This window comes from Zingiber officinale, chromosome 10A (assembly GCF_018446385.1).
Source record: "Zingiber officinale cultivar Zhangliang chromosome 10A, Zo_v1.1, whole genome shotgun sequence".
Lineage (NCBI taxonomy): Eukaryota > Viridiplantae > Streptophyta > Magnoliopsida > Zingiberales > Zingiberaceae > Zingiber > Zingiber officinale.
In genome coordinates this window covers 77,787,785-77,804,566 of record NC_056004.1, presented here as the reverse complement: position 1 = coordinate 77,804,566, position 16,782 = coordinate 77,787,785, and the positions used below count along the sequence as shown (strand labels likewise).

At 38.5% G+C, this 16,782-nt stretch overlaps 2 protein-coding genes across 3 annotated transcripts; one reads left to right on the top strand and one right to left on the bottom strand.

The window, feature by feature from the left end:
* Nucleotides 1-292: 292 nt before the first annotated feature.
* Nucleotides 293-14,617, top strand: LOC122026198. Of its 2 annotated transcripts, XM_042584847.1 has the most exons (14): nucleotides 293-568; nucleotides 1,956-2,987; nucleotides 3,087-3,187; nucleotides 3,254-3,368; nucleotides 3,641-3,718; nucleotides 3,807-3,899; nucleotides 3,990-4,073; nucleotides 4,155-4,253; nucleotides 4,523-4,585; nucleotides 4,796-4,826; nucleotides 5,298-5,344; nucleotides 13,414-13,472; nucleotides 13,631-13,896; nucleotides 13,971-14,617. In XM_042584847.1, the coding sequence occupies exons 1-13, from the start codon at nucleotides 521-523 to the stop codon at nucleotides 13,851-13,853; spliced, it is 2,073 nt and encodes a 690-aa protein (XP_042440781.1). In that variant the 5' UTR covers nucleotides 293-520; the 3' UTR covers nucleotides 13,854-13,896; nucleotides 13,971-14,617. The 2 variants fall into 2 exon arrangements, with proteins under 2 accessions (XP_042440781.1, XP_042440780.1); XM_042584846.1 differs by lacking the exon at nucleotides 13,971-14,617 and having other exon boundaries at nucleotides 13,631-13,969.
* Nucleotides 14,129-15,594, bottom strand: LOC122026714 (probable peroxidase 61). Its single transcript, XM_042585441.1, has 3 exons — nucleotides 15,060-15,594; nucleotides 14,642-14,981; nucleotides 14,129-14,565 (listed from the first exon to the last, which is right to left on the bottom strand). The coding sequence occupies exons 1-3, from the start codon at nucleotides 15,306-15,308 to the stop codon at nucleotides 14,129-14,131; spliced, it is 1,026 nt and encodes a 341-aa protein (XP_042441375.1). The 5' UTR covers nucleotides 15,309-15,594.
* Nucleotides 15,595-16,782: the final 1,188 nt, after the last annotated feature.

Below are 16,782 nucleotides of genomic sequence, written 5' to 3'. Positions count from 1 at the left end.
TCTGCCGACAGAGGAGAGAGAGAAGTGAGAGAAATATAATTAAGAAAAGAAAAATAATAGGAAAAGTCAAATTATCAGGAGGGTAAAATAGGAAATGCTTTTAAAAAAGTGCGCTCTTTGGTAAATACTAAAGTAGTGTACGCCTTTTGGTAAATTCAGATTTTTAAGTGCACCTTTTGGTAAATTGCCGAAGATCTTTTGAACCAAGTTCAAATCTAGTGAATAGACTCGATTAGATTGCACCTTTAGTCGGGACCCTGATTGCCAAGGGGTCAGTGAAGAGTGAACAGCAAGCAGAGCCTCCATCAGTCCACTCGATCGATCGGATAATCCCGCAACGACGCACCGTCACAGAATGCGCTTCCTTCTAATCCTCCGCCGCTTGCTCCAAGCCACAGATCGCCCGCGTCACTGTCACTCCTCTCCCTCGCTACCCAAATCAACCTGCAGCGTCTATTGTATTCTGCACTTCCACAACTTCTAGCAAAGGAAAGAAAGGGCAACCGAAAACACAATTGTCATGCTGTCCATCTGCTCTGCTGCCGCTACTTGTTCATCTTATTCGCAGGTATTCCACCTGATCGATAGCCTCGTAAAAAAACCATTTTTTTTTTAAATTAGTTTACCATGCGTTCGTCAGTTTCACCTGTCCTTCACAATTGGTTCAATTCTAGTCGCCACAAATCATCATGTTGTTTGCATTGCATGGCTCAATTAATTGGAGGCCCCTAAAATAATATAGTTTCGTGCATCCCTGTGTTTCTTCGGAGTCTGATTGGGACGCTTTTGTTTCTGTTTTGGTTAATTGAGAACCATCTTTAATCTCTGTTGTTCTTCCTGTGTCATCATTCTTTCCTCACAATGTGGTTTCAGTAAATGCTACTTTTGTTCACATAAAGTGGGATCATTGACATTTCTTTCTGACATTTGTTTGATCAATCTGTTGTTGGATACATTTATTACCAGAGGAAATGTAAGTGCTAAATTTGTTCGTTTAAAGTACTTCATTAAAGAGTTGATTTTCTCAACATAAGAATATTCCTGAGAGGCATTTTGTTTCACCTTTCAATTTTTGCCTTAAAAAACACAATGCTTAATTTGTCTCATGTTTCAATGAAACTTCATTCTTCCAATGATTCCGTAGCACTTGTTATATTTGTTGAGTTTTGAGTTTAATTCAAACTATTTCTTTGCTTATTGTAATGCATAGATGTATGCATTTAGTCCCACATTGCTAAGCAAAGAAAGGTTGGAAGGCCTTATATATGGAGCCCTTCCATCCTTGCTTAGCAAAGTTAAGGGGACCTACACGCATGCGCGGGCCGAGCCCAAATCAGGTGGTTTCGGGGGGTTCGAGTCGGAAATCCATAAACCGGGCGCGACGCATGCGAACATCGCGCGCAGGAGGGGTGCAAATCCCCCGCTCGTGGGCCTCACGTTTGCAAGCGACCTGGTTCCAGTCTTTGCTTCATGCACTGCTTCAAAGTGTATAAATACAAAGGCTCTCAAGCAATCTGCTCTCTCCTCTTCCCTCTCTAGTGCTCTAGTTTCCTTGTCAAGACAGTCGACCTCTCTTTTATTTAGCTGTTTTGGTATAATTTTACTACTGTTAGTTAGCTGTTTTGGTATAATTTTACTACTGTTAGTGCTCTCCTTAAAACAACAATATTGTCTCATTTCACATTGTCATGATCCAATCAAATTGCAAGTGTAGCTTGATTACATGGCAATTTGGTTCCATAATGTTTTATGAATCTTTGTAGAAACCAAACCAAATGAAAGAATAAGTTGTGGCAATAATGAGTTTCTCATCACAGATGCTGGTCTTAGTCTATGATTATTAATTTTCATTTAAGATTTCTTTATGAGCTTGTATATTTTATTGATATTGTACTTGCTAACTAATTTCCAAAGACCAACAATTTTGTTTGGGAGCTGAGAGCACATTTATGCAGGTATCTCTCCATGCTAGTGCAAAGGTTTTTTATCCTCTTCAGAAGGTTATAGATGATAGGTGCATCATCAACAACAATAGGCCATCTTTATATTTCCAAGATTGTATTTATGGAAGTGATAGGACATTCAGAGTGCATCCTAAATCTATGGATTCTTTAGTTGTGGAAAGACCTCAGGGATCCTTGGATACCTCCATTCTCTCTCCATACCCTGAAGCATCTGATGATATAGTGAGTGGGTTCCAGAATGAGTACTTTGACAATTTGCCAGACAGCAGTAATTACTCTGAGAGTTACGGTTTGTATCCAGTTGGTGGAAACTTACTTGAGCCTGAAGTTTTCCCAAACAAACATGAAGGAGCTCTTGCCAATAATTTAAGCAGTACTAGTATCACTGCCTTACCAACGAATACACCGTACTCAGAGGTACCATCTATTACACCCCTTAGTAATGGTGAATTTCCAAATCTTCCTGAATCTCTTACTCAAAGCTCAGGTGGATTAATGGATGTTGCTTCTTCGAGCTCCATTTATTCGGATGCTAGGGCAAGTAATTCATTGCCAGTTTTGGAGATAGAAGTGGCTAATAAGGGATTCTCAGATATTAAAGAAAACGTTGAGGATATTATAATTGGAATCAATCAATCTGTCGACTCATCATTAAAAAGAGCAGAAGATGCTGTCCAGAGCACTATCAGCACACTTAAGATATCTGCTTCTGATACAGTTGGAAGCTTTACAAAATCAATTGATAGCACATTGAGTAACTTTCTTTCTTCTGTGTCCATCACCAAAGATCAAGCTAGTAATAATTTGAAGGAAAATGTGAATGGAGCAGGTAGTGTAGCTATTGACATCTTGAGGCGAGCAGTTATTGTGCTGGAGGATTCTTTAGCAAATGCAGGATCGTTTGTTGTATATTCTTATGGAACCGCAAAGTCGTTGCTTCCTCCATACATTAAGGAGGTACTAAGCTTGTCAGAGGAGAAAGCTAAGCAAATTGTAGAGCCTGTTGGAGCTGCTTTTCAGAAGGTGCGTTGCTAGATAGTGATTGAACCACCTCTCATTATTTGTTTTCATGAGGGCTCATGTATAACTCTAACCAGTGTAACCACTGGTTGTATGATGCAGGCTTTTGTGGTTATTGAAGGATTAGAGAGAAATTTTGGTTTAGATCCTAATGATCCAATTGTCCAGTTTTTAGTTCTCCTAGGCAGCTCAGTTGCCATAGGGTAATTTCAACCTTTTCTTCTCAGAAATTCTTGATCATTTTTTATTCATGCAAATTCCTTTTGCAGCACATCTTATTGGTTTTTCACATATGGTGGATACTCTGGTGACTTAACACCTGAAACAACTTTTGAGCTTTTACGAGATGGGAAGGATGCTGTGCTTATTGATGTCCGGCCTGAGGCAAGCGACTGTAAATTTCAAGAGCCTTTTTCTTTGTTCTGTTATTTCAGATAGGATTTAGCTCCTGTTGTAGTGTTACAATGCTGGTTATTTTGTATGGAGTCCATTTCAGGGTGGTATTTTTCTTTATGGATCATTTGTTTTTTGATTAAAGTCATTTTCTCATGCAATGATAAAGGGGCACAGTTTTGATTTGATTTTATGGAATATATAAGAGAAATAATCTTAGTCATGGACGGAGTAAATATTTCTGGTTAATGTGGTTTATGTAGGAACTCAGGGAGAAAGATGGTGTTCCTGATTTACGGAGAGGGGCTAGGTCTAAATATACTAGTGTAATTCGCCCTGAGGTATGTTGAAACTTCTTCCACTTCTTTTCTTCGATGGGTGAGAGTAAATCTTACTCATTACCATAGTATGCTTCCATTTTACCCTCAGATTGATGGCTCAGTTAGGAAACTGCTGAAGGGTGGGAGAGATGTTGATTATTCTTTAACTGCTGTTGTCATCCGCAACTTGAAGAATGTTAAAGTACATGACTTTTAGTGATAACCATTAACAGTAAGTAATTCTTTTGTTTCTATCAAGCATTTTTAGTGATCTTAGTTCATTCAAATGTAGAAAGAGTCAAAGGTCATTGTTATGGATGCTAATGGGGGTCATTCTAAAGCCATTGCTAGATCATTGAAGAAACTTGGTGTAAAGGTAAGCCTTAAGCAATGCTTTAACTACAATTGTGGCTTTCTGTTGTTATCAACTTTTGTAATTGACCCATTTGCCAAATAGAATCCTTATATGGTTCAAGGTGGATTCGAATCTTGGGTCAAGAATGGTCTTCGTACTAAAGAGCTAAAGCCTCAGACCGCATTAACTCTACTGAATGAGGTATGACAAATTCTCTAGGACCTACTCGTATGTTTGCTTTTGTTTTGTCACTGACTAAACCATGGGTTTTGTTATTTATAAATGGTTCCTAAGTTAATAACAATGCTTGTCTCTAATATTTTTGAACATCCTTAATTCTGAATTTCAACAGCTTCTACAGGCATATACTTTAATCCCAAAATTAGTATTAATGAGATATCACTCATGAACTTGGCGGTAGCCCCATTAAATGTGCAAGTATTCACATATTTCATGTGAAATATGTGCAGGATGCTGAGGCAATCATCGAGGATATCAAGCCTACCCCAACACTTGTAATAGGATATCTCTTGGTATAAAGCCTTCATTTCAGTATTCCTTGTATCTTATTATCTAAGCTTAGAATTTTGGCATTATTATAGTTTGCATGCTCAATGACCCAGCATACTTAATATAAGCAAATTATCATTGACAATTCCACTCATATGTTGCTTTTGGTATATTTCAAATGCTTTATTGTTCATCCAAGCAGGCAGATAACTAATTTATATGTTTTTGAACAGGGAGTTTCTGCAGCCATCTATGCCTTCTCAGGTAAGCTGTTTGAAAGAAATGAGAATACTTTCTGGTGATCATGTTCTTCTCTTGTTATTCATCAAGATACTTTCAGCATTACTGAAAAATAGACTCAAGCTGGAATAGGCGTTATGAGTTCAAGTCTGGTGACTATGTTTATCTCATTTTGTTAAGCAAGCCTTTTCCATTTTAATACAGTGCACACATCATATTGCTGTTATGAGAGTTGTTGGAGTTAGTGTTATCATACTCTATGAACAAACATACAAAGAAAGGTTTTGTTGGTTGACAAGCAATTTTGAGGCCCTTGTCCTGGCAATGCATACAATCATGATTGAACTATTATTCATTTTGAAAAATCTAGTCTAGTAAGGTGATGATTCTTGCATGATTGATACTCCCCATCTGAAAAGAAATATCCACTGATCATTATGGCATCAATACATGTTGACTCAGTTTCATGCTTACAGCTAAGTATATACTTTGCAGAGTGGGAAAAGACACTACAGATAATTGGTATCATCGGCCTTGGCCAGGTACCAATGTTTTCAAATGGTTGACATGCAACCCCATGTTCTAATTGTTTATGGAATCTAGTTGATACTTTTTTTGATGGATTAAATTTCCCCCGGACCCCAATCTATCTTTTCTGGATATGTTGCCAATTATTGCTGTCCATTTAGTTTTAAGGTATTTTTGGCGTGGAATTACAGAATTGAAGCTAACTAAAAGAGGCACAATAATTATATAATATCTACAGTCTATACCATCTGGACCATTATAGGTTCATGGAATCAAATTTCCATGGGTGACTTATTTCGAGATCCAATCACGCTTCTGAAACATAATTGAACAAGGTGAAAAGGCATATAGGCCTTGATAAGGAAACTTTTATGTTATGTTAAGAGGTAAATTAATTAGGAATTTAGTTAACTAGGTAGTCCCCACTACTTATGCATCATACATCATTGCCATATTATGATTTGATTTTGTAAATAGGTATTTATGATTAAGCATCTAATATTTACATTTAGGTTCCTAAAACTCCCCTTAAGATCACTAAAAATAATTATGAAAAAACTAGCTTGTTAGTATATTAGGAGCTTTTATGGATTTGGTTAGCAAATTTGTTGATTGATTATTGAAAGGTAATAAAAAATGTGAGAATTTATTGTATTGCACTCATTTTGAAGAAGTGGATCAATTTTTATTATTTTTTCTTTTCGCAAAAGATGCAAAAATATACTTGAGGCTGTATGCACATTTTTTATTATGACAATATCTAGGTTTTATAGGAGCATGTCTCAAATTTGTTATCAACTCAGATTAACTTATCTTATATGCACTCCTTTTCTTTTGTTCTATCTAACAATTTGCATTTTGTTTTTTCAAGAAATTAAATTAGCTCCAAGGACACAACCTATCTTGCTCTTATATTAGTGATAAACTCCTCCCACCCCCTAGCCACTTAGTGGTCGAAGTTGACCTCGTGATTTACCTCTTTTACATAACTTGGAGACGGGCTGCAAGGGGTGCCTAGGGTCAGCGTAATCACCTTTTACTACAATTTCTCTTCTATTAGTGATAAAGCATGCCTACCCACAATCAAAAGGTAACCTTGATCCTTGTGTAGAAACTTTGTTGGTGCAATCATGGCCCAAATGATCGAGTTTGACCAAGTTGTTAGGTGTTTTGATGTGATTGACACAATAAGGTAGGCAATTTATGTTACTCTAATGTGTTCGTCAAGTGTGCAAATGGTAAAATTTATCCTAAATTACCTGTGTAGGTTGGAGAGGTCCAAGTAGGGTAAGGTTGATTAGATACTTGACAAATGGAAAAATTTAATTAGGTCAAGGTTTACTAGATATTTTGTAGAGGGAAAAGTCCAAGATGTACTTGGTAGAAGAGAAAGTTGAAGAGGTTCTTGGTAGAAGTCCAAAAATGTATAGCAAATGTTAGCAAAAGTCCAAGAGGTGCTTGGTAGTTGCATAAGAATAATTAATGCTGACATGATGCTCAAATGGTCATGGTTAAATAGAGCTTGGTGTCGTTGAAGAAGACTCGAAAGTAAAATCTCTTGATAGATGATTATGGAGCAGATAACTTATGATGTATATGTTTAAGAAGATGTTGTTTTGATAGCTCAAAGATCCAAATCATGGTTTAAAATTTTGATCTGTGCCGAGATTTCGGTCCCAAATCAGAGCGATACGGTTTTGATACCGTATCGTGTCGTGCCAATATAGTTTTGATATCGATAACCAAGCCCTATCCCAGTAGGTGGGGTTGGCTATATGGATCTTTCTACGTCATTGGGATCTATCGCATACTATATTATCATTTATATTTAAATAAATTTTATCTTGTTTTATTGTTGGTAATCAAGTCTTTTTTTTTTTGTCTTCCTCTTTCTCGTTTGATATGAACATTTGTCATAATTTTATATCGCTTAATCAGATCATTTATTGGTCGTCTAAGGTGCAACTCCAACTTACTCTTTAATATATTCATTTTTTATCCTACCCATTCTTGTGTATCCCACATCAATCTTAACATCCATATCTCTACAACACTTATCTTCTGCTCATGTGTTAGGATCGTAGGCATGTAAGAGGGGGTGAATCACGTGTATTTTAAAACCTGCTTCTCTTTGACTTTTTAAAACTAAGTACAAGTGCGTAGTGGAATAAAATAGATTAAGAAAGAAAAGTGGAAACGAAAAATCGAAAACAGCGACACAGTCGTCTCTCCGCAGCTCCAAGGCGCCTTTAGCACTGATCATCCGAGGTTGAGTTATGCATTTTAACTTCTGCAAAATCCGTTAGTCCAAATAACAAATGTACCATACAAAACAGAGTTAGCATAATAGAAATAAGACAACATTATTAATTAGATCCTGGCTTGCAAAGACTAGGATTTAGTCATGTCTCAGCAGACTTCAAAAATGGATCTAAGCTAGACTAACACCTATAGTCCCACTAGGACTCGTCCTCATTGGATCACTTTCCGCTAGTGCTTACCTTACTTACCATTGCAAACTTACTTGAGACTCGACCCACCAGGACTTCATGCTAGATGCCCCATCTGGATTTCAGCCAGTTGTTAGGTCTCACAGATCCAACTAGACTTCCTGCTAGATATCAATTTATCTGGTCTTTCGTGCGAGTTATCAAGCCCTCCAGATCTAACTGGACTTCAGCATGGTGTCAGGTTCCATCAAGTCTTTCAGTCATGCATACTTGGTAAGCAGGTTAGAAAATACAATATCAAATTTTAATTCATTTGTCATTTATCAAAACCTGAGTTTAACCATTGGTGCTAACTGCACTAACAATATCTTCGCATCATAACCCAATGTTCAGTTTCATATAACATAGCAGGTCTAACTGCTATTTTGTAAAACTTTCTTTTAAGTCTTAGAGGTGCTTTACAATCACAAAGAACACCTGACGCTCTCCTTTATTTCAATCATCCCTCTTGTATTTTATGTAAGACATCTCTCTCAATCCTTTCATTCTTTACAAAAATGATCCTAAATATTTAAAACTCTCAGCTACAGACAACTCGTCATATCTTATTTTAATAATTGTCTCATTGTCTAATATTGCTAAACTTAAACTTCATATATTTTGTATTTAGTTTACTAAGTGTAAAACCTTTCACTTCTAGTATATCTTGCAAGATTCGAGTATGTCTTATCTACCCAAATAATATCATCTGCAAACAACATGATTCGCGATATTATATCTTGAATGTATAGTTTATCCATGATTAATGTAAAAAGATAGGGACTTAAAGCTGATCCTTGATGTAACCCTATCTTTATGGAAAATGTTTTGGCTGCTTGAAATCTTCACTCTTGTCATTACATCCTCGTATATATCCTTAATTAGTTCAATATACGCTATATACTAATACCTCTTTTTTTTTTAAAAAAAAGTTCTCCATATAATTTTCCTTGGGACTCTATCATAAGCTTTTTCTAAGTTGACGAATTCCATGTGCAAGTCTTGCTTTTATTTTCGATACTTTTAAATTAGTTACTTGAAAAGATATATAACTTATATCGTCGACTTTCCAGGTATAAAGCTAAATTGATTTTCAGTCACCGTAGTCTCCTTACTTAATCTTTTTTCTATTACTTTTTTCTTAAAGTTTCATACTATGATTCATTACTTTAATACTTATATAGTTTGCATAATTTTATATTACTCCTTTGTTATTTATCCTCCATTGATCGGATTTTTTTTTTATTTTCAATATTAGGTTGAATAACTTTGTGAGCCATTTAATACATTATTTTCCAAGGCATTTCCTTACATATATCGGAATATCATCTGGTCCAACTGTTTTTCTATTTTGTATCCCATTTAAAGTTTGCTCTACTTCTGAAGTTTGAATTCTATGATAAAAATATTTCTATACTCATTTGACCTACTTAAATTACCTAAATTAAGTTAGTCATCGAAACCTTCATTAAGAAGTTGATGAAAATACTTCTTCCATTACTCTTTTATTTCCTCATCATTTGTTAGTACCTTATTCTATTTATTTTTAATATATCTTATTTGGATAAGAGCTCTTGTGTTCTTTTTTGCTTTAGTTATTCTGTAAGGCTATGTATGGTAGGTGGGATAGGATTAATGTGTATAGATTAATGGTGTGATAAATAATCACAAGGGAGAGCCAATGATTATTTATCACACTATTAAACCCTACACCATTAATCCTATCCCACCTACCAAACACTCCCTATCACTCCATTAATCCCTAACACCATTAATCCTATCCTACCTACCAAACAAAGCCTAATGCTATGTTTTCTCCAAAGCGCGGATGAGGAAAAGCATGGACGACACAAAAATTGAGATACTTTCCCGTGTTTGCATGTACAAAAATAAAGGACGGATGGATTTTAAAATTATCAACTGATTGTTTTTATCTCTATTTTTCATCCTCTCAAATATGGGTAGAAGCAAGCGGATGGAAATGAGCGAGCGAGCCATCTCAAAATCCCCTTTGCCTTCTCCGGGACTCTTTGCTAGAGCAATCCGCCTGCAGCATAGAGCAAGCTTCCCCATTCCAGAGTTAATCCGGTCATCGCCACCTCTTGCTCCTTCAAGACAGCCATCCTTTCCCTCAGCTCCGAGTCAGAGAGGCACGATACCTCCTTCAAGTACTATGAGAATCACGAAAGTAACTCGTCTTCTTTTCTCAAATCCATTACCATGGTTTGCATCTTCCTCCTCGCTTGAAGAGTTGGTGACATCGAGTTTGTGCCTCTTTTCTGATCCTCGCCGAACTTCTCAACATTCTAGGCGAATTGAGATCAACCGACGTGGAACCTTCAATTCTACAACAAGATTCAAAACAGAGATGTTGAATTTCTCCAATTTCATTATCTTCCTTGTACTTCTCATCCTGCCAACAACCAATATCCAACTGGTTGATTGCAACAATGGAATTGGCTAACCACTCACTAATGTCAACCCCCTTGAAGATGCCACCTAACAGACCTCCTACGGCTGCTGCCCACGGGCGAAACTAGCGTCGGACAGGAAAGATCCATGGAGCTTGTCGCTCGAAGTTGCAACCAAAGAGAGTGGTTCTTGCACGGTCCCGAACGGAGTTGCAGCCGAAGAGAGCGGTTCCCCTCTCTCGCTCTCTGCTTGCTGTTGCAGCCACAGCGAGGCCGAGCTTGAGGTCGAGCAAAGGTGAAATGCACGGATAAGATAAGGAAACGAGAGGGAGTATTTTGTGGCCATAGTATTTTCACCGGCGTGCAGGCTAGTGAAGAGTGAGAGGGCCTTGGTGTGCTCACCAATGTGTGCGGTGAAAAGGAGCAGATCTGAGGCAACACTATTGGCGTCCATAAGCTTGAACTCGAAGTGAGAGGTCACAGGCCGTAGATTCCATTCCCTCCCTCTTTCTGTTTCCTTTCTTTTATCTACTTTCCTTCGCCTTTCTCTTCCCTTCTCTCGAGGATAATTTTCCATGGGTAATTCTTTTCCTTTCTACGTCCATGCTTCGGAGTAAACATAGCATAAATATCATTCCCCTTCTGTTGTATCTAATTTTTTATATCAGTGTTTACAAATTTACTTAAATATCTATACTCTCTCGGATATTTTAAATATAAAATATATTAATTAAAAAATACAAATTTAATCTAAATATTAAAAAAACTAAAAACAAAAAATAACTTTATAAAAGAAAAAAAAAATCGAAATCGTGACGTTTCTATATGATAAATAAATAATAGTTTTATAGTGTTTAATTAAGCTAGGTTATCCTATTTATAACTAAGACTTGATTGACATAATTAATCTAAGTTTTAAGTTTTAACCTAAGTAATTTCTGCATCGCCATTTGCCCGCCCACGGGTGGGCGGGCGTGTTCGCTGCGGGTCGTGGGCGGGCGTGTTCGCTGTGACCCGCAGAGGTCATCGCAAGCTTATGGCGGCCTTTGCAAACCCGTGGAGTTCGCCATAGGATCACGGTTCATCTGCGACCCCGTGGCATCTCCCGGTGTCGGTTCCGGCAACTGTGCCAAGTGGCGGGCAAAATGGTAAATTTCACCTGTTACATGACAATTTTTAAACTATGATCCAAATATCAGGTCACCCTTAGAAACTTGAACACTTCAACGGAGGCTTATTAAGAAGGACTCAAGGGCGAGGAGTATCGTTGACATGAAGATTTGACGACATATGTGAAATGCGAGATTATGAGTGAATGCAATCTTCTATTTTGGGGTAGATATTTTACTTATGTGTACTCAACCCAAAAATTGGTGTTTTGGTCGAAGTTGATAAATAATAAGCTCAAAGCGAAGTAAATTCAGTTTTGTTAGAGGCTGGTTCAGTTAACTAAATAGCTGAGTCAAGTTAATAGTCGATTGGAAACATTCTGCTCACTAATAAAATAAGTCTGTCCCAGCTTAAAAACTAAAATTCAATCGACTGGAGTTGTCTAACTTCATATTTTAGTTGACTGGTTTAGTTGAGTCAACCAAAATGGTCTTGAGTTGATTCGAATTGTTTTTCACAGGATAAGGTTTATAGCAATAAGATTTGAGTTGACTGCAATGGATGGAGTGGGCTTAAGCCAAGTCATCATTTAAAAAGTCACGTACTTATCATTTTGACTAAGAAGGTATTGAGTTGACAGAAGATAATCATCAGATGAAAAGGTTACAAGGTTATCCAGATGAGTTGACTGAGATAGGTTTGAATCCATTGTTGAGGATTTGTGTCAATTATTGAGTATTTGAATTGATTGTTGAGGATTTGAGTCGATTGAAAATGTGTTTAGTTGACTAAAGACAAAGTAATTGTTAGAAAAGGCTACGAGGTTATCCGATTGAGTTGACTAGAAGGATTGAGTCAAGTGAAGAACAAACACACAAGTATTGTGGATAAAATTTCAACATTATTTTTTTTTGTCAACTATGACAGATTTAAATTGACTGAAATTATTCAGATTGGGAGTATAAATAAGGGAGCAAAGCAACCTTGAAGGACACGCAGTTATACTCTAATTCTTCATTCTTTAGTTTTTTCATGCTCAAAGGTGCTCTCGATGACATGAAAGGCCTTTGTACTCTTGAAAGATTATTCTTTTACTTACTATTGTTATATTTTTCTCTTGTGCTTTAATTCCTATTCATTTGTAAAAGAGAAAAATATTTCTGTACAAGATTTCTTTACCTCTTGTAAGGAAACATTTTTCTTTATAGGGGATTTTTAAGGATTGATTCACCTAATGAGTTAGTAGGCCATAGAGTAGAACTTAGAGTGCAAACCATATCATAGCCTTTTTAAATTTATCTTATTTTTGTTGTGCACTAACAAAAATTAATGTTATATTTTGTGCTGACATATTATATAAGCCTTGCATTTGCAAGAGCAACATGAAATTTTTATTTATAGGTCCGTGTATATTCACTCTCGACTCTTGCTAGAATTTCGGTCTTTGACTGGAACAATATTATTTTGATATCATGTTGACGTTTTGATGTATGATATTGATGACGAATTGGAGGCGGAAAGAAGGAAATGAAGATGAAAAAAATAAGTTAAAACAACTATATAGTGAAATTCAAACTTAAGACTTAAGACTTAAAAGATCGCCGCTATGTTAAAAAAATATATCTAGTCTTTAGATGGACTGAAATGCTTCCTAGGAAATTATTACTGGTTATGTATTCCATACTGATAATAATAAGAATTCAATTTCTAGATAAAGAGGTAAGATAAAACACTGACTGCTTTTAGATCTTCCTGAACTAAAGGAGAGCAAGATTATGTGTTTACGAAACCGTGCTCTAGGTAGTGCTTCAAACCTTACAAGGACTTCTGAAGTTTTTGTTGCCAAACCATGCTCCACCAGAGCAATAAACCTTGAAGGTTGTTCTATGTATACTTCTTCTTTAAGGCATGATGGAGGCAAACGTTCTTATTATCCAACTAATGTAATTGGGAGAAGTATTCTTCTAGTTCTTCATTTTATAACTTAACAACCTTCTTAACTGTGCATTATCTGGGACAAAATGATAATTGTTGACTTTGATTATCTGCTAACCTGTTCTACATATTTGGTAGAGTCTCTATCGGAGGGTGGCTTCATATGAGAATTCAGAGGACTTGAAGAAAGATGTTAGGTGAACTCGATACTTTCTCTCTCCTGATATTTATGTCGATAATCACGGGTTCATGGCTATCATCAAACAATAGTGTGGACTGCCTGTTTCTCAGAGTTGATTATTATCAACCTACGAATGACTTCGTCAGATTAATGCTTCAATCCATTTCATTTCAGATTGTTGCTATCCCCTTTGCAATTGGGAGCTCAAGCATTCTCTCGGACTGCTTCAATGTTAGAGCCAAAGAAAATTGGCCTACCGTTGTCCCCTTCGTCAACTGCCGTCCGTGACCGGGTAGTGCAAGCGGCCGCTAAACACGAATCACAACCATCCGATACCGATGAACCGCTGGGACTACCAAAAGAGTCACTGGTTCAGCCAAGTGAGAACCAAGCATGACACTTTTTTTTGCATATGTATTTAGCGATCGATCGACGAACATGTAAGCTTATTCTCAATGTTGTTTTCCTCTACTTGCAATATGAAATAGCTAGCATGCCCATTTGAATGTTGCAGAGGATTTATTGAATCGGAGTGGTCGAGGAACTAAACCAAAAGAGGAAAGTTTTGGCAGCTGGGAGTGATGCAACACAGACCTACGCTGCCAAATTCTACCAACTTAAAGCCGACTAATCAGTCTGCTGATTCTCATGATCAGTCGATCTTGAATCAAACTAATGTGGGAAATTGGCTCGGGTGAACCTGCAGTTGGGCCTGATCTCGCCAAGCTTACCCGTCAGCACGCCGATTCTCCCCATCCGGTTCATCGAGTTGGCGAAGAAGCGCCGGAAGTCTTTGAAGCTGCGGTCGTACTCTTCGGCGATGCGAACGCCGTCCCTCGACGTGGTGAGCTGCTGGTCTATCCCGAGCACGCCCTCGTTGCTCAACACATTCGCGTAGTAAGAGTTGGAGAAGTTGTAGCTGGCACCGGTGGTCGGGTTGAGGAACACGGTCGGCTCAGGCCGGTTGCGCCTCAGCTTGTACGGGCACGTCGCCGCCAACTGCCGAGCGAACCGGCAGTCCATCGTGGCGTCGGGCAGCCCGGTGTTGTTGTAGTTGTAGATTCTGTAGTGGACGTAATGGCAGTGCGCCACACCCATCGTGTGAGCTCCTGTCCATGGATCGCCGCCGTTTAATGCTTAATTACAGTGACCAATCGTGTACGTACAGAGTATGGATGCGTGTACCGAGAAGAGTGCCGAGGTCGAGCACGTCGAGGTTGCGAGAGCTGAAGTATGCGACGGCGTCGTCCCACGAAATGGTCGGCGGCGGCAGATCGACGTCGGAGACGTTGGAGGTGGTACCGTCTCTCCTCCCGGTGAAAACCGGATAATTCCACCCTCCGGCCATGAAGACCGCGTCCCGGGCGGCCAGATGGAGTATGTCAGAGCAAGAGACGATTCCAGGGCACTTCGACTCCATCTCCTGCTTGATATTGTCGATGAGCTCGAATCCCCGGAGCCCTTGGTTCTGATCGGCCATCTTCTCCGATCGCTCCCCGTCCAGCAGAATCGAACCGTCACAACCCTGCGCTCACCCTCACGATCACGATTGGTCTATCGGTCTAGTCAATTAATTAAGGTGCGTAAGCTCGTTTAGCTGTACCGTCACGAAGCAGTCGGAGTAGACGAGGCGGAGGAGGGCGGCGGTGATGGACGGATCGAGCTCCCACGCCGCCCGGACCAAATTTCGGATGTTCGTCTCCGCCCTGGTGCAGTTGGTGTTCTTGGCGTAGTAGTTGAGGGCGAGGCCATTGACGTCTTGTCTGGTGGGCTGGCCTCGTGCTTCATCGACGCAGCAGCTCGCCCAGAGGCTGAGCCCGGCCACCGCGGCCGCCAACCAGTAGCACCGCATATATATACTTAACTGCAATTCCAAAAGGGGTGATCAGATTCGAAGTAGCTCTGCTGCAATGCATTGGCTCCCTGGAATGGCTACATGCCATTTATAGGGCGCGGTCGGCTGGGGCTCGGTGGCGGAGAGATCAGATGGATGCGCGTCAATAGTTGTGGTGCTTTGGTGGATCCAAGGAGATTTGGTAGATCCGATGAGCGAGGCTAGCTACATTTTACTGAGATGAGGGCAAATTGACATTGGGAGCAGCGTAAGCTTGAGATCGAGGTAGAGAGTAAAATGTAGATCGGAGGGAGGTTGCGGCGGCGGCACTCCAATGGCCCTTGCATGCCGGCGATTGGGAAGTCACGCCCGGCGCAGAGAGTCAGATAGATCAGTCTCTCTCCGTGTAAATAATATATAATATAGTATTAATATTATTATTAATATGGATATGTCAAATCCTAAACAGCTCCACATTTTAAAAATATATTAAATAGCGTTCTTTAAAAATAAAAATAAAAAAATCAAAAGAATATTTATTCTTATAATATCTCATTTCAGTATTAGTGTAACAATTATCAGTAACTAGTACCCTGTGTAATACTTATTAAATACTTTCACAGTGTATACAAACTATGGAATAATTGCTATAATGTTGTTTCATATTTTCATCGTTAGCTATTGTATTGAAGCATAAGGTGGAGTTATCACCTTACTGTCTCCTCTAAACCGGCCTCTACTTGTTAAAAAAAGGAAGTAAATCATGAAAAATTTATCCCAGTGTAGCAATCCTTTACATAGGAAGATTAAACATCCAATAAAATATTATACACTTATTGGGAATTGAAATAATTACTCATGCAAGTACCAATTAAGTTTTCATTACTATGTATCAGTTATGGCTAGTTGTTATAATGTGTAGAAGTTATTCTATAATTATTATTGGAGTTGTAAGGATATAAACAAAGTCTCCTCATTGAAAACACATGAGAATTGAAACATTTACTCATGCAAGTACCAATCAGATTTTCGATACTATCGTATCAGTTATGGCTAGTTGTTATAATGTGTAGAAGTTATTCTATATATTGGAGTTGCAAGGTTGTAAACAAAGTCTTCACATTGAAAACACATGAAAAATATCATGAGCTTGTAAGGGAAAGATAACTCCATTGGAACGAGGTCTTTTGGATAAAGTCCAAAAATAAAACTATAAGAGCTTAGGTCTAAAGTGGACAATATGTGAATTCTTTTGGACCATACAATTAGTATCAGAGCTCGGATTACCAGAAGGTCTAGCCACTAACTGTGCACAATAGTTATGGTCTAATCGAGTCATGTGAGTAGAATATTGACCTCAAACATAGGAAGTGAAGCTCTTGTGTCCGGATCAAGAGGACCAGATACCAGGCAGGAAATTCTGATAGACGACCAGACAGAGAAGTTCTAGTTGCAGCTAGGTAAGGAATGTAAGGGACCGGTGGCCGGCTAG

What these genes read in the sequence shown, in the direction of transcription:
- LOC122026198 (XM_042584847.1), top strand. Translation starts at nt 521, where the DNA reads ATGCTGTCCATCTGCTCTGCTGCCGCTACTTGTTCATCTTATTCGCAG. An exon ending in TTGTAATAGGATATCTCTTG is followed by an intron (nt 4,586 to 4,795) that starts GTATAAAGCCTT and finishes GTTTTTGAACAG; the next exon opens with GGAGTTTCTGCAGCCATCTA. An exon ending in AGCCATCTATGCCTTCTCAG is followed by an intron (nt 4,827 to 5,297) that starts GTAAGCTGTTTG and finishes TATACTTTGCAG; the next exon opens with AGTGGGAAAAGACACTACAG.
- LOC122026714 (XM_042585441.1), bottom strand. Translation starts at nt 15,308, where the DNA reads ATGCGGTGCTACTGGTTGGCGGCCGCGGTGGCCGGGCTCAGCCTCTGG. An exon ending in ACTCCGACTGCTTCGTGACG is followed by an intron (nt 14,982 to 15,059) that starts GTACAGCTAAAC and finishes GGGTGAGCGCAG; the next exon opens with GGTTGTGACGGTTCGATTCT. An exon ending in CGACCTCGGCACTCTTCTCG is followed by an intron (nt 14,566 to 14,641) that starts GTACACGCATCC and finishes ATCCATGGACAG; the next exon opens with GAGCTCACACGATGGGTGTG.